This window comes from Lytechinus pictus, unplaced genomic scaffold, assembly GCF_037042905.1.
Source record: "Lytechinus pictus isolate F3 Inbred unplaced genomic scaffold, Lp3.0 scaffold_20, whole genome shotgun sequence".
NCBI classification, from domain to species: domain Eukaryota; kingdom Metazoa; phylum Echinodermata; class Echinoidea; order Temnopleuroida; family Toxopneustidae; genus Lytechinus; species Lytechinus pictus.
The window spans coordinates 1,066,415-1,084,385 of NW_026974141.1; the positions used below are offsets into that span (position 1 = coordinate 1,066,415).

At 35.9% G+C, this 17,971-nt stretch overlaps 1 protein-coding gene across 1 annotated transcript; it reads right to left on the reverse strand.

The window, feature by feature from the left end:
* Window positions 1–9,917: 9,917 nt before the first annotated feature.
* LOC135157921 (uncharacterized) lies at window positions 9,918–10,313 on the reverse strand. The gene has a single exon (XM_064115116.1). It carries the CDS (start codon window positions 10,311–10,313, stop codon window positions 9,918–9,920), a length of 396 nt encoding a protein of 131 aa, XP_063971186.1.
* Window positions 10,314–17,971: the final 7,658 nt, after the last annotated feature.

The following is a 17,971-nucleotide window of genomic DNA, read 5'->3' on the forward strand; positions in this document are numbered from 1 at the left end:
TGATACTTTCGACAGATACAGGCTCATTTTTAATATCTTTCTCTCTCTTCCTCTTACCCTTCTTCTTTCTCTCCCCCTTCACACCACTCCCTCTCTAGGCCTAGTGGCTAAAAGTATAATGATGTTGGTAATATACATGATTTATTCATTTTTATGTATTTATTTGTCACACATACTTAAATGGGTAGCCCAAACAGCAGTGACACTGGTTTTCATCAGGGCCCTTTTTATAAAAATACAAATTAAAATATACACGAACACATACAGATACTACAAATATGGTAAAGCAATACTAAAACTTCATGTATACACGTAGTGTACCGAGCAATATGTTACAAAGTAAAATGTGAATATTATGGCAGAATCCCGGTAATGTTTAAAGGAGAATGAAACCCTTGAAACCAGCTGAATCCATATCAAAGAGAAAAATCAAAGAAACATATTGTTGAAAGTTTGAGGAAGATTGAATGAATAATAAGAAAGTTATGAGCATTTGAATATTGAGATCACTAATGCCATGTAGATCCTCCCATTGGCAATGCGACCAAGATCTGTGATGTCACACACGTACAACTCCCTCATTGCTTTAGTACCTTATTTCACTTATATTCTCACTTTTATAGAGTCTATCACAAGGTGAGGTGTTCTTTTTATGAGAGGACAAGTACAGAGGTTTCACAACATTATATCATTGATGAATCGTTTGTCATATGATATTAGAATGAGCAAAAAGAGATGTTTTGGGGTATATTTTCAGTGTCCAAAAGGGGAGAGTTGTTCATCTGTGACATCATAGATCTTGGTCGCATTGACAATGGGAGGATCTCCATAGCATTAGTGATCTCGAAATTCAAATGCTCATAACTCTTATATTGCTAGTCCTATTTTACTCAAACTTTTGTTGATCTTATTCTTTGATTTTTCTGCTTTCACAAAAGCTAACTTGCTCCAAGAGTTTCATTCTCCTTTAATACTCGTTCTATCAATTCCATTGTTGAATTTTGTCATTTTTGAAACGGCTATAAGACGCTCCTTTTCTAGTTATCCCGTAAATCGCGCCTTATACAACTGATTTGCGTTCAAGGTTCATTTCTAGCATGTCTATATAGTTATGTCCCCCTTTGACAATACATCGTTATCATGACATGGGTGATTACAATAACCTGATGTTACCTATTACAATTTATATGTTACCTTCAGTTTTTTTTCAGTTTTATTTTTTCTCATTTGCAACAAAACAGTAAACAAAATCCATCATAAATACATTTATAACAATTGAAATGTATAAAGAAACATGTAACACAATATATATATTTATCTAAATTATACATTTGAAACTTAATATGGATCATTAAATATTTGTGGCTGAAAATAACATGCTGGAAATGGAGAGGTCCACTGTGAAGCTGTGCTTGTAAATCGTGGACCCCTCAAAACAAATTATTCATTAATATTAAATTACATTATTAAAATAATGATAGTGGCCAAAAGAGGGGAAGAAAAATGTGAAATAAACAATAACATGATGCATGAAATGAGTAATTTACGAAGAATAACCACAAGGAGAGACGATGAGAAGAACATACCTGCATGTGGACTAAAATAAGAAAATGTTTCACAGGTGATGTATAACGAGTATGAAGTAGACGCGCAAAGGAAACGGATCAAAGTGTATGCCTGGTTGAGCAATGGTGACGAGTTCTTCGATATCAACAATAATAACAATGATAGTGATAATAGAGATAATAATAATGTTGATGATATTGATAATCACAATAATAATAGTAATCATAATACTTATAACAAAAATAATCATGATAATAGTGAAAACCTTGCCAATCCGTGCTAGCCTCTGTCTCATACAGTATGTGTCTATAATGACAAATGTAATGCTCTATATTTCATGATCCCCCCAGGATCCCTTAGAAATTTCTCTATTTAGGAATATGGTTAAGTATAACGGTTTTCATGGCCCATATGAGGCTCTCCTTTCGCTATTCTCCCTCCGACACCATCCGTTGCCTGTTTCTTTTTATCACTTACATGTGCCGCGAAACGGGTTTGAAAGAGGAGGGGGGGGGGGGGCTGAACCGAAAGTGGGCGGGGGGGGGGGGACTGACCATGCAAAAATCGCAATCAGAAGGTAATTTTGACGTTTTTTGTACAAGGTTTTGGAAAATATTGGGTGGGGATGAAGCCCATCCAGCCCCCTCCCCCGCACTTTCGGCTCCTGACTAATGAAGTCACAGGCCCGTATTCTGAAGTCGGGTTTAACTTAAACTCAGGTTTAAAGTTGTGGTTTAAGTATGGATAGCCAATTGTTACATAAATCACTAGGAGTCGAGATATCATATTCCAGCTCATTTGGCTCTCAAATCATTCGTAATTGTCTAGGAAGTATACATATAGATGATTGTCTTCACCATTGAAGAATCAGGATAGAGCACAGTAAGCATGAGAAACATAGAACTTAATAAAAATTTTGACACGTTTGGCTTCCCATAATTTTAGTACAGAGTTAGACCATGGTCTAAGTTAAACCTGACTTCAGAATACGGGCCACAGAGACGGTCGCTCATCGACACGCCCCCTCCCTCCTCCTCCCTTCACCCAGGAGCCGCCCCTCGATCAATCGGGAAATTTTTTTACGGTTTACTTCAATCACCTAACCTCTCTCAGTCGCTGACCATCGCCCACCTATCACCCCGAAAGACGGGTCTCCATGGTACCCATAATTCCACTGCCATTTCGAGATACCCGTTTCCATTTTCACCTGTTATGTTGTTTTTATCAGCGATCGGAGCCTGACGTCACCCTCTCGTTAATAATAAAGCAAACAGCTCTTTTGTAGGGCCTGAATGTTTTCACCCGATATGTCACCAGAGCATATGTTTAAAATCTATTCTTCATTCAAATGGCGAAAAACATGTCTATATCGGATCTATTTCCTCCCCGCCCCCTTAGTGCGTACTTTTAAATAAAGAATAACATGCGATAGTTTGTTATATTTCCCGTTGACAAACCTCCATATTTCCTCATTCGGTCTAGGTACCGACATGCTTAATAGCTTCTCTTTTGAAACAATAACACATCTTAATAAAAGTTATTTTATATTCTGATTCATTTTTCATAACAAAATAAATTGTGATTAATGGAATTATCATCAATTGGAGTAACGTTACTGTTAATGAGTCATAAATATTAGTTTTGTCATAAACGCACCTTTGATAATTAAATATAAATAGCAATTTGTTTATTTCCTGTTAGATTTGGTTCTTATAAATTCATCCTTTTTTTTCTTCTAACAGTCAACAAAAAAGCATCATAATATATACATTAATAGAATGTCTTCGATTATCTATTTTTTCACACTATAATAGAATCAAATTAATCTTAGCGTTTGATTTTTATTTCACACACACTCACACACCCTTAGTCTCTTTAGCATCCCTTCTATCCCTACCTGTCTAATGCTCATACCCCTCCCTATCTTTCTGTAAATTTTGATAACCAAACTTATCAAAGAATCTATAACAACTTATCTTCGGTCTAATTTTTATCTTGTTCCCTCCACCGCTTCCTCTCCCTATTCAATCCCACACCCCTAGAATAAAATTCTACACACTTATAGCCCCTTCCCTTATAGTGGCGGCTCTTTGGTGAGGCTGGGTTGGACAGGGGGTGACCTCAGCGTGACGTCACATTCCCCCAATTGAAAGGTACAACGCCCGAACCTTCTAATGTTCATACCCTTCTTCCTTCCTTCTCCCTTCCTTCATGACCTTCTTGTATTTATCCACTATTTGAAAAATAAAAGGGGCAGTCGCCCCTCTCCCTCCCCATAGCGCCTCCATTGTCTCCCCCTATGTTTCCAAATTTCGGGAGCCCCCTCCCCTGGTAAATTGCCAATTCGTCTACTGCCAACTCGTCCACTCACCACATGGTCTACTTTCATTTAGTCTAATGCCATTCCGTCAATCAACATTTCGTCTAACAACCATTTGGTCCAATCATCGCTTCGTCTAATCACCATTTCTTCTAAGACTATTTCGTGTCATAACCAGTTGGTCTAATATCCATCTTAGTTTCATTCATTTTGCACAAAAGTCTTAGTCAAATTAGACCAATGGTATATGGACTACATGTCTATTGGACAAACTGGTTATTAGACGAAATGGTGATTGGACGAATTGGCAATGAGACCATGTGGATAATGAATGAACTGATGGTAGACCAAATGATAGTAGACGAGTTGGCAATTCGACGTATTGGCATTAGATGAATCGGAAATAAACCCCTCCCCTCCAAACTCCCACTCTCTTGGGAATCCGTATTGCCACAGATATTCTCACCTGACCCACTTTTTCTTTTCGCACTTCCACGACAACGTTTGCAACAAGAACGTTGCCATTCTCCTCCATTTCTTCTTATATTCCCCCAATGTTTGAATTCTGTCAGCTGATGAAAATCTCTAGATACGACTCCTTGGTTTAGCAGCAGAAGAAGAAGAAGAAGAAGAAGAAGAAAACCATAATGAATTTTCTTTTAAAAGTACACGTTCTTAACCCAGTTTTCTTATGGACAAGCTTAGCACTTTAGCAATCTAGCAATCTTGCATACATATTGGGAAGAAATGAAGTGGGACACAGATATAATTAGTATCCTCAATATTTGCTCCGGCGAAGGCATTTGTAATTCACCAAGATTTGGAGGGGATGGTAATTTATATCGCGAAGTTGTATTAAGACTTGAAAGTTCGCCTGACATCTCGCTTCAAAGCACATCACATTATGCTTGATATGTTTTGTAAGTTTTAAAACAAGGTATCAATGTCTAGAATATATTACAGACATGAATACATTTACAATGTTTTTTTATTACTTCTTTTTTGGAGAATAATCATAACGTGTTTTTTTTTTTTGGGGGGGGGGTGGGACGGGGCAGACTCTCCCCTTATTCTTCTTTTGCTCGTTAAGGACACCGCGCACTAAACGATTGGTCTGCGACCCGATTTTGGAATAAAACGTATAATTTGGTGCTAGCATTTAGACATTGAATATCTTACTGTGTAATTTTCTAAATCATCTTATAATAACCTCCCCCCCACTTGAAAAAAAATAAAAAAGGCACAGACTTGTGTTCCAGGCCTATGTCTCTTACACCTTCAGCAATTACAATAGTTCTGAAAGCTTTGCAATGTATACAGCAATTTTATATAACGATTTTAGGACTGCTGTCAATTTATTCACTAGAGCTTTTCGCACAAATCCTATACACAACGCACCATTTCTTTTTAAAATTCAAGTCAAATAAAAATGACGTCTTTGTCCGACGTTTCAATGCTGACGACAAATTACAAATGTGTCGATTGTCAAGAGTCACGGACGAAACTGAAGTTTCGATTCACCGACCCTCAGGCTCGAAAAAGACTACATAGTGATTTGACTTGCTTGCAGAATTGAGCGAAAAGTCCATATCGCAACAAATCTATGGCAAGGACGCTCATGACCTCAGCTAAAACAACGTGAAGGAATACTCATTTAATATTTCAACAAAAGCGTGATTTGTTTCTAAATGATGACGTTATAGGCAGACATAATATATAGAGTAAGGCGCCATGATTTTTCATTTTCAGATTGTTACTAAACTTGTGAAAAAAGCTTATTATGGTCAATGGGTTTTGACAACCTCCTCTGTGATTGGATATTAATCAATGGTGCAGGTGCTAAAGGCTATCATTAACATCGAACATGTCAAAAAATATAAATGATTAGTGAAAATTACCAAGAATTATACTTTAGGGGCGTGTGAGGGATGTATGGGTGTGTGCGTGCGTGCGTGGTTGAAGGTACACCTGTGTGTATAAGAGTGTGTGTGTGTATGATGGACTTTGTGGTAGAGAGAGGGGGTTGAGGAAAGAAAACAGAAGGATTAGTGGACAAGAGTGAAGAGAGAGAGAGAGAGAGAATGTGAGGGTGGGAGGTTACGATAAATTGGAAAGAGAAAGTGCAAAAGCAGAAAAAGAGACAGAGACAGAAACAGAGTTCTTTCTGTTTCTGTTACAGTAACTCCCGCAGGAACTCGGCAGGACAGCTTTTTGTTTGTATAATGCCAAGCCTGGCATAACCAATTACTTATGAAACATTTCACGTCTTAGTTAATCAGTCGCAGTGGCTGACCATATTACTCTCGGGTCTTTTCATCAAAGTGGAGACAATGGCAGAGCGGGGATTCAAACTCACAGCTTCACGATTATGAGTCCAATGCTCTAACCTCTTGACCACTAGAGGTGGTTAATAATTTTAAGGAGAGAGAAAGATAGTAAAGGGAAAGATTGTAAAAACGAAGGAATAAAGAAAGAAAGAAAGAAAGATACATAGATAGATAGATAGATAGATAGATAGATAGATAGATAGATAGATAGATAGATAGATAGAAAGCAAGAAAGAAAGAAAGAAAGAAAGAAAGAAAGAAAGAAAGAAAGAAAGAAAGAAAGAAAGAAAGAAAGAAAGAAAGAAAGAAAGAAAGAAAGAAAGAAAGAAAGAAAGAAAGGATAAAATGAAGGGGAAGGATAAGAATGAAAAATATAAAAACAATAAATGGACAATAGAGAAAGAATTAGAAAGAACGTAAGTAAAGAGGGAGAGAGAGAACGGAAAAGAGCGTTTACTAAGAAAAAAAAAGAGAAACAGAGAGAGAACGAAATATATATATTTTTCACTTTTCAAATGAAAACTTTATTTACAAAATACAGTCACAAAAGTCAGGTTTACAATAAAAGAATAGTTCGACATGGATGTTTCAAGGAAATTAAGTAACACAATAAATTACAAACAAAGATGCAAAACCAAATGTTCTAAAATGAAAGAGAGAAAGTAATAAAAAATAAAGAAGGATAGAAAGAAAGACAAACGGAAACAAACGAAGATAAAAAGGATAATAATTATCGGCCCCTCACAAAATAATATGAGACAGACATGAGAAAGAGAGAGAGGGGGAGAGGGGGTGATTAATGCTAACTATAATAAAGTTCGGAGGAAAATGCATAAAATTCTTAACCCAAAATGCAAATTTAAACAGTCTTGAAAAATTGTTATGAACGAAATTATGAAATGGATATTCTATAAATAAATAAATATGACTGCTTCATTTTTTTTCATCTCTCAACTATACGAAACACTGCTAAACCAACGTGCTAAAAGATGATGTTGGATGCAAATATTTCATCAAAATGTGGGAAATGATATTGCGAGCATCCAAGCTCATGGTAATGGGTTAAAATCTTATAAAACGAGCTTCTGAAAATGGCCCCGAAATACAAATATATTTTATCTTTAAAGTATGGGAAGGATATTGAGCAAGATTTGTGGACGATCGGATTTACAGGCGGCTTCGGAAATAAAGAAATTATGCGATATTTTGGAGTAGACAGGAAATATACAGATTCGGGAAATATTGAAAAATCATTAGAATGAGGAATCCCGGAATATACATGAATTATGGTTTCCCCTATACAAGGTTGAATAGATCTGGAAAATAAGACCAATCGACCAATCATAAGGTCAATCTTAATAAACTAAGAAACAATAATCAATAAATCATAATGCTATATAGTTTAGATTATAAAAACAGGATGTCCTTTAAATTATATTTATGGTATTACATGCATATATTTATGACCCTGCATGTACCTAATTATGTACATGTATTGTAATGCGAAGTCAACAAAGAGATCTTAAGTTACTACAAGTACAGTTTTGCATCGCCAACTAGAATTCCTAGTTCCGTCCTGGTGGGGTATGGTGCGCCCCTGCTTGCTGCTCAATTCACCGACAATTTAAGGGGCAAAGTCACGGGCAATGTTCAGATTTTTTTTTAGCTTAGGGCACTTTAAATAGAGGGAAAGCTTAATATTCAAAACTTAAAAAATACAAAGCTGTTTGGGTCGGAGGTGGCCATGAAAAACACCCAAACCATTGGGCTATAGAAAATAAATATTCAATAATTCACATATACAGCAAATGAATGAAAATATTATGAGCTTGCCGTATGGGGGCACCCCCCACCCCTAATGCCTATTTTACTAATTTTATCCAATTAACTTTTTAAGGGTTGTTTAAATATAAAAACAGCGCCTGCGGTATTCTTCAACTTGTTCAAGTAATGACTTAAAAGTCCGGTTGACTGTCTTGCATATTGATTGTTATATATTATTGTAAACAGAAGGTTTCATATAAACACTTTCATCGAGGCCACGCCCACATTCTGTTTCTCTCACTGCCGATCAATATGTCAGCTATGTTCGTCAACCGTCACCGTCCTCACGCCCTTCTCCATCTCCCTCCATCTCTCTCTCCCGGCGGACCCGGCTCTAAGGGCAGGTGATTACGGCATTAAAAACCAGCAGGTGTGATTGAAAATACATGTATCACTTTGCGCCCATGCAAGTGTCGCCACCGAACGCAAATCTCGATCAATCCAAACGATTAAATGATTGATATTGGGGAAGTTTCCTTTTGTATTTGTACTAAAGAGAGTTATATAAAAGCAAGCCAGCTTGGGTAACTTCAACACATTGACAGGCCGCTAAAACTCCATCACAGACTTCAACATCAAAGGTCTGGGCTAGATTATCTCGACGTCTGATTGCTTTTTACCTTTAAAATCTACGGTTTCGAGAAAAAAAACGAGAAAGCAGTAGAAGGGAAAAGTTGAACGACGGTTACTCAACAGGTGGATAAGGATCGGCTGAGATTGGTCAGAGAGCCCCGGAGCTACGGCGCAGGCAAAGGAGAAGGGGTGGTGATTAGCAAGAATAGAGAGGCTTTTATAGATTCCAACACCGGGTGAGTGTAACACAATAAGTAGTCAAATTTCACTTCGTGCAATAGAATTTCTTAATTTGTAATGTCTTGATTTTGTGCAACAGTTGTCATGATTGTGCCATCTTGTGAGATGGTCGAATTACGATTCGAATCTTTGTTGAATTTGTAATTTTACATTGAAAGCAAAGAGAGAAGCAATAGCCAATATCTTCACAGATCATTTTTAGAAGGCAAGCTCCCACCAAAAAAAAAAATTAAAATGCAATATATTTGTCAGCATTAAGACATTCACGGAATTTCACTTAAAACAAAATCGAGTTGGCATTTGTACATGCAAAATTTTTTCATTATCGATCATCAAATCAAAAGTTTTGTTATTTCATTTTTTTAAGTGCACCACATTATTCAATCGTTAGCCTCATCATCCCTCCCTTTCCCGTTATCTAGCAGCTGTTAATATCTCAAACGACTGTCGGGTTGGTTTTTATCATGGATTATTCATGATCTTTATAATATTGTGACTATATTCAATTCCTATTCGCGTTTCATTTAGAAAGTAAATTGAATTCCAGCAAACACTGAAAAACAGCTAGATATCTTTGTTAGATGTGAAGTTCGTCGCATCCCAATACACTGCACTGTCTTGCGGAATCGCCTTCAGTATGATATACCTCATACCAGGGGCTGATCCAGAATTTTCCGAAAGGGGGGGGCACATTTTTCCGAGGACAAATTTGACAAGCAAGAAAAAACAAACTTCATTTTCAAAGGGGGGGGGGGGCACATTTCTGTTTCAACGGCATTTTTACATTACAAATTTTGATTTTGCTTCTCAAGGGGGGGGGGGGCACGGACCGGCTGTGCCCCCCCCCCTGGATCCACTAGAGCCTCATACGCAGGTGTGGATCCAAAGTGGGGCATAGGACTATGAGCCCCCGCCCCACCCCGATAAAGAATTTTAATTGCTTTTTACCATTATCTGATAATACCCACTCCACTTTATACGAAAAGACCCTCTTGGTACTGTTTGGGAGTTGTAGCTTCTTCCTATATTCGTCTTCTATTTTTTGTATTCTTCTTCACCTTTTCTCTTTATCTACTTCTACTACTCGCCCTCCTTTTCTTTCTTCTTGTTCTTTTGCTTCTTCTCCTCCTTGTTACAATATTCTCCTTCTTCCTTATTTTCTTATTCTCTTCCTCCGCATCTTCAGTCTTCTCTCGTTTCCTTATTTTCTTCTTCTTCTCCCCGTATTCCATTCCCTCCTCCTCCTCCTTCCTTTTATTTTTCGTTCTCTTATTCCCTTCTTCTTCTCCCGTATTCCATTCCATCCTCCTCCTTCTTTTTCTTCTCCGTTCTCTTATTCCCTTCTTTTTCTTCTTCTTCTTCTTCTTCGTCATCTCCTCCTTCTTCTTCTTCTTCATCATCCTTTTCTTAAAATCCTCCTCCTCTTTCTTCTTCTTGTTATTCTTCTTCTTTTTCATCATCATCTTTTTCCTTTTCTTAAATCTCCTCCTCCTCCTCCTATTCATCCTTCTCCTCCTTCTTCTTCTTCTTCTTCATCATCATCTTCTTTTTCTTCTTCTTATTGTCATTATTATTATTATTATTAATACCATCATCATCATTATCATCATCATCATCATCATCATCGATATCATCATCATCATTCTCTTGGGCCCGAGAATTTGATTGTTGAACAGTTCGAGGGGCGTCGTTCCTTTTCTTTTCCACACGTACAAAATTACGGATTCTCCTTTTCAAATAAAGATCGTCCGTGGTGTTCTATTGTTCTTGTTTACGGTAAGGAGCTAATCATCTTCGTCTCCCTTGTCCATTAACATGATTAAGATGCATAAGATGCAAAAGTAATTGTCGTCTTCGAACTATAATTCTGTCCAGATTGAATAAGGTGTTCTTAATCAAATTGTTTCTAGCACGCATAGGTCATGTAAGTTCATGATTATCATTTTGTTGTTGTTGATAACATACGCCTGTTGCAGGGTAGGATCCATGATTTTCCAAAGGGGGGGGGGAGGGCACATTTTCCCGAGGAAAATTTGACAAGCAAAAAAAAAAGTTTTCACCCCAAAATAAAGGACAATTTCATCCACGTAAAAATTTGACAAGCAAAAAAACAAGGTCTTCACTTTCAAGGGGGGGGGGAGCACACTTGTGTTTTAACGGCATAACGGACCGGCTGTGCCCCCTCCCCTTGGATCCACCAGTGCTATAATTCAGTAGTTCCAGCCATATATATATATATATATATATATATATATATATATATATATTTTTTTTTTTTTTAAGACGGTATTCAATTTCAATATTCGCGGAAGTATGTTTCATTATTTTATTACCACGTACAGAAGCTGCGGAATGGTTTTGAAAGTGGGGGTGGGAGGGGGGCTGACCATGCCAAAAATTGCAATTGGTTTTGAAAAATAGGGGGGGGGGACATTGAAAAATAACACACACAAATTGTTTTGCTTATCAGTTATATACACATCCTGGTCAGTATGCAACAAGAGAGTCATTAGTGTCTTCCTCTTACTATTTTTTTTTTTTTGCATTTTGTATTAGCGTGATCACCCAAACAATTTATAGGGGCATGACATGGCGTATGAGGCAAACATTTCTTAAAAGCTTCTAGCGAGCGAAGCGAGTGAGCAAAATTTTTGAAAACTTTAATGCAAAAAATCGATATTTTTTTCATGGAGGGGGGGGGATAGATTTTAAAGTAACATTCAGAAAATAGTATCACATATCAACCATTTCCTCTTCATTTCTTTCTTTCTTTCCCCTTTTTCTTAATCGTGGTTTTTTATATCTATTTGTTATGGGGAAAGCCCAAAGCCCTCTTCCCTAGATCAGCGAACATTATGCATCTTATTACTAGCATACCCCCAATCTCATACACACTCACACACACACATACATATATATTCACATACGCACATATACACTCCTAACAAGGTTGGGCAAAAAAGGGACAAATTTTTAACCACCACTGAGCAACATATTGCAACTATTGGTTAGAATCTGTCGAAATTGGGAAATAAAAACTAATAATTAGGTTATAAATTTGCTCAAGAATTGGATAATGATTGCCCAGAATATATATATTTTCTTACTAACATACATTACCATGATTACCCAACACAGTGGACAGTATTTTGCCCAATATTTTAAGTGTGCACGTTTAGACTATCAACATAGTCTCAATATAAACACGTCTACTTTTTTATTGAAAATTGTTAGCTCCTAACATTCTTTTCTTATGAATGGAGTATTTAAATTGGTTATTCCATTCGGTTTTAATGATATAAACTTCAATTTAAAGCATAGAGTCTCATCTACCCCCCCCCCTCAAATGAACACAGATTCCAAATTGTTTTGGGCCGAATTATTTTCCAATTTTCGATGAAATTGTCACACTGTATAATGCACATCATATTCCTTTTAGCACACCATATCCCTTTTAGCACATCATCTTATATTGATCTTTTACGACCAGTTTTGTGAAATACCCCCAAGAAAGGATAATATTTCCAAAGTACGAATCACTATGAATATAGAACAGCCTTGAAAATGTAAATAGGAGAACAAAATACCTTCAAGAGCCGCCTATCAGCTGCTTGGAAATATTAAGATGTAATTTATTCGTTAGATTTGTTACTAAATGAAATCTCACTTACCATGATAACACCGTGAACGCTTCATCCATTCATTGGCAGTGTTGTGTTTCAGCTATTGCATTAATGCATTCAATGACAATAGCTACTTACTCTGTCCCGAAATCATTTATATTATGTATTTGTGTGGAATTATTTTAAGCTACTGGAAAGCCAAACAATTATTTTGTATCCGCAGAGTCAAGGGCCAAACTTTTGTTGCCATGGTTTGAGTCTTGCGTCATGTCTGTTTAATTTCAGCGTAATACCTTATAAACCCGTAAAAAAAATCATATTTCATTAAACGAGAAAACAAATCCTGGTCGCCCTCAGAAATTATCCTGATTTTCATAAATTTCATGCAAAACGTCCCTGTTATCAGCTTGGTCCCTTAATTCACACTCTCGATTTGACCTTCATAATACATTTTATTACGTAATACCAGTTATCATGTTGTTGCGGTAATTGCGAATTCGTTTGATTATATCCTCTATACTTCTCAAAATAGCTCAGTCACATTTCGACTCGCCGTTTTATTATTTTTGTTTATTCTAACCACTGCTCAAATGCAGAAGGGGTTAGATCCATATTTCATCAAATTGGAGTGTTTTTTTGTCTCAGTGGATACGTAGCTCTATAAGATGAAACTAACGAAAAATTGATATTCCCATTAAAAAGTGAACAAAAATGGCAAAAGGGTAAGATATATTTCAGTTTGTTTGCAAAAGGGGCTAGATCCACAAAGGTAATTCTTAAGAAAAAAAATATTTGAAAAAAAATATGAAGACAGGCAGATTTCTTTTATACCCAATTTTATGTTCACATGATATACAGTGCGTCCCACAAAAAACGAAACCGAGATTTATCGATGATTTATCACAACTTAATCACAAATAAAATAGACTAATGACCTACCATTTTAAAGCTTATAATCTCCTCGTTCATCTGAAATTGCTTAGATTATATTTCATTCACGCATGAGTGAGAAAAAACAATTTGAAAAGGGGATACCAAAAAGTCACTTGGCGGGCCGTATCTGGAGTTTAAAAAGAAAACCACATTTTAAAAAAGTTCAATATCTGCTCTTTAATTTGATACCTCAGTTACAGAAAATGGTCAGGAAATTTCAAAGTTCTGGTTAATTGAAATAAGGCTTGAATTTCAATAATTTCATAAAATGAAGAGGTTTTACAGGCTAGCGTTCAAACTCCTCGACACTCCGTTTTGTTGACGATCAGCCATGCATTAAGTCTTTTGTTATCGTGCGATAGCTTCTGTGGGAAAGCGGTGAAAACACGTTTATTTAATGAAATGATGGAAATACAAGCATTGTTTCGAAGGATCATAACTTGTTTACTTCTTGACCATTTTCTGTGATTAAGGTATCGAATAAAAGAGCAGATATTGATCTTTTTAGGCATGTGATTTTCTTTTTGAAATTCAGATACCCCGCCAAATGAGTTTTTGGCATCCTTTCTTCGAATTGTTTTTGCTCACTCATGCGCGAATGAGGAATAATCTAAGTAATACCAGATGAAAGACGAGATTCTAAGCTTTACAATGGTAGGTCATTTGTCTATTTTATTTATGATTAAGTTATGATAAATCATCGCTAAATCTCGGTTTCGTTTTTTCTGGGACGTACTGTATAGAGTATCATGAAAATTTAGTTATACATGGCATAAGAATATTGCAATATGGGAGAATAGAAAAAAGAAGATTTTCTTAGAATGGTCTGAAGTGGATCTAACCTCTTTTGCAAACAAACTCTCCTGAAGAGCTCATTTGCAAAGGGGTTAGATCAATTTTTCATTTTGCGTGTGTGTTTTCATTTCTCAATTTTCAGTTGATCTTATTATACCAATTAAGAAAATTCCCATTAAAACATGAATACAAGTTGCAAAGAAAAATCACTTTTTTTTATTCAAATGGGGTTAAATCCATTTCAGTTTGTTTGCAAAAGGGGCTCGATCCACATGTTAATTTTTTGAAGAAAAAAATGTTTAAAAAATATGAAGATAGGTAGACTTTTTTATACCCAATTTTATGTTCACATGATACGTTAGTATATCATGACAATTTAGTTTCGCATAAGAATATTGCAATATGGGATAATAAAATAAATTATTTTCTCGGAATGGTCTTAGGTGGATCTAACCCCTTTTGCAAACAAACTTCATAATTATGGGACAAAATTGTTAAAGATCAAGTCCATCCCAGAAAAATGCTGATTTGAATAAATAGAGAAAATGAAACTAGCATAACGCTGAAACTTTCATCAAAATCAGATGTAAAATAAGAAAATTATGACATTTTAAAATTTCGCTTATCTTTCACAAAACAGTGATATGCACAATTCAGTGACATGCAAAATTATTTCAATGATGTCCTTCACTCACCATTTCTTTTGTTTTTTGTTGTTTGAATTATACAATATTTCATTTTTTTTTTACTTATTTGACAATAAGGACAAACTTGACTAAACCATAATAGTATTAAAGGGATGGTCCGGGCTGAAAATATCTATATCTTAATACATAGAGTAGAATTTATTGAGCAAAATGCCGAAAATTTTATCAAAATCGGATAACAAATAATAAAGTTATTGAAGTTTAAAGTTTAGCAATATTTTGTGAAAACAGTCGTCATGAATATTCATTAGGTAGGCTGATGATGTCACATCCCCACTTTCCGTTTTCTTATGTTATTACATAAAATCATATTTTTTTCATGATTTCATACTTGTGTGAATAATATGTCTCCCTTATAATGAAATAAGTTACATCAATAAATATCTAATGCACTAAATCAGTTGTCAATCCAATTTTTCTAGTTCTTGGATGAAAAAAATTGAATAAACCTAATTTCATATAATAAAATACAAAAGAACAAGTGGGTATGTGATATCATCAGCCCATCCGATGAATATTCATGACGACTGTTTTCACAAAATATTGCTAAACTTTAAAATTTAATAACTTTGTTATTTGTTATCCGAATTTGATGACATTTTCGGCATTTTGCTCAGTGAATTCTACTCTATTTATTAAGCCATAAATACCTTCAGCCCGGACCATCACTTTTAACAATACTAATTCCACATGTGCAGTGAGGAAATAATCGTTGTTTCACTTGACAATGAGGAGAAAATTAGAATATTTCATATTTTATATAATAAAATACAAAAGAAATAGTGAGTGGATGACGTCATTGGTCTCCTTATTTCCATACCGACCAGGCTGTGCATATAACTGTTTTGTGAAAATGAGCAAAACTTAAAAAATTTCATAACTTTCTTATTTTACATCCGATTTTGATAAAAATTTCAGTGTTATGCTCGTTTGATTTTTCTCTTTTATTTAAATCATCTTTATATTGGGAAGGAATTTTCCTTTAAAAAGGCTGTTTCCGACTCACCTTGCGGCCGCCGTAGCGGAAATATGACTGAGGTATTACTGCTTCAAATGTGCGATCTTCGACACCATATCACACTGTGTATATGATGGGGGGACCTAAAGCTACGCACTTTGTTTTCAAATGATAAAAACTATGCCAATTTCAATATTTGAACAAATTATCTTTCACTAATTTGTGGCACATATTCTAAAGATCATTGACCAAGAAGAAAATATCACAGAACTCACTAATACGAAAATCCCGCTGTGTTTTCCGAACACCTCTTGATTTCGCCGCCCGATGTAGAAGGGGTCCTAAAGCTACGCACTCGATTTATCATGCAAAAAAATTGTATTTCCTGTGCCTCAATTTATAAAATATGTTCACATTATTATAGGATATATGAAATTAAAGTGACTATAACTCCGAAATTCCAAAACGGCCATTGATTTCTCTGCATTTAGAGATTTAGTGCAGCCTCTTGAAAAAAAAATGAATTGGAATTGTTCGTCACTCTGCAGTCACAATTCCACACACAAAGTGCGCATTTGCCATTAAAAACTGCTTGCGCGATGAGTGGTGCGTAGCTTTAGGACCCGCGCAGCTTTAGGACCCCCAACCATACTCTTATTTATCGTCACTATTATTATTGTAACAGCAGGTATAAATTACGCCTGACACAGTCATATGAGTTTATGTGGCATAAATTTGATTTTAGATCAACCTTTGAAAGAGATATGATAAAAAGCTAGCAAAAAGATGAGTACAGTATGCATATAATTGTTCTTTTTTATTACAACATCTGCGCCAACGATTGTCAAAGTGTCAACAAATAAACAAAAAATTATGGTTATTCATCAAATAAACTTCTATAATACACTTAATCAATTATCGTTTGAACATGTTGATATGAATATAGCATTATCATAATATTACTCAATAATATTTTCGCGACCTTGCAATTTTGGATCATTTCATAATATTTATAATTATCATTCTGGTTATTGTCCAGCAACATAGTAGTAGTAGTAGTAGTAGTAGTAGCAGCAGCAGCAGCAGTAGTAGTATATAGTAGTAGTAGCAGTGTATAGAAGTATTAGTCGTAGTAGTCGTCGTCGTAGTAGTAGTAGTAGTATCATCATCGTCGTCGTAATTTTCATCATCATCATCTTCATCATCATTCTCCACCACCATCATCATCATCATTCTCCACCACCACCACCATCATCATCATCATCAACGTTACCATCACCATCAACACCATCTCCCTCCCGCTCCTCCTCATAACTTATCCTGTAATTCAACATCTATACATAAAATCCTTGTTTGCTGCATGATTTCAGAGTAGAGTGTCTGCAAGATAATATAACAGCGAGTTTTCGCGCCGCCACGCAAAACTAATTCAAGATCACAGTAAATATATTCAAAATTCCCGTCAAATGACAATGAACAGCTGGGCGGTCTTTGTCAAAAATTGGTGAACCGGACGGAGCAGCAGTTCGTCCTAAGTTTCGGAGTTGACGAAAAATTACAAATATTATGTCGTTCAGAGTCCAGGACAAGAACTTGTTATGAGTCACCAGTTTCGACAAAGACTTCTTGGTTGCTCATTGTCATGAAGGGCATTTGCAAGACATTTTCTATGTTGTTTAAAGTGTTCTGCGAATACTCCTTGATATAATACAGGAACCTACAAAGGAAAAATTATGCTATTATATCACAAGTATTATCATGACAGGCACGCTGGTGTAAACGACCCTAGACCGATCATGGCAATTACGTTATTTTGAATGGCATATAATCGGTAAGTTTGGAGTCGGTTTCATTGGTGTAACTGTATCTATGTCATAAGTCTCAGAACATCAATTTTCTTCCCCTTTTTCATAGTTTACACATGTCTTGAATGACGACTCCGCCCCCCTCCCCCCTTCGTGAAGATCACCCCCAAAATACTTTGGTCATCTTGATTCAATCTTAAGCGGTGTCTTTCAATTTTGTAAGAGGAAGGAGGGCCATTAACGCTCCTGCCAGTCACAAAATTACATCGATTATCTCATTTAGTTAGAGCGTGTTGCCCA

Excerpts from the sequence above, each read along its gene's own strand:
- LOC135157921 (XM_064115116.1), bottom strand. The coding sequence starts at position 10,313 with ATGATGATGAAAAAGAAGAAGAATAACAAGAAGAAGAAAGAGGAGGAG.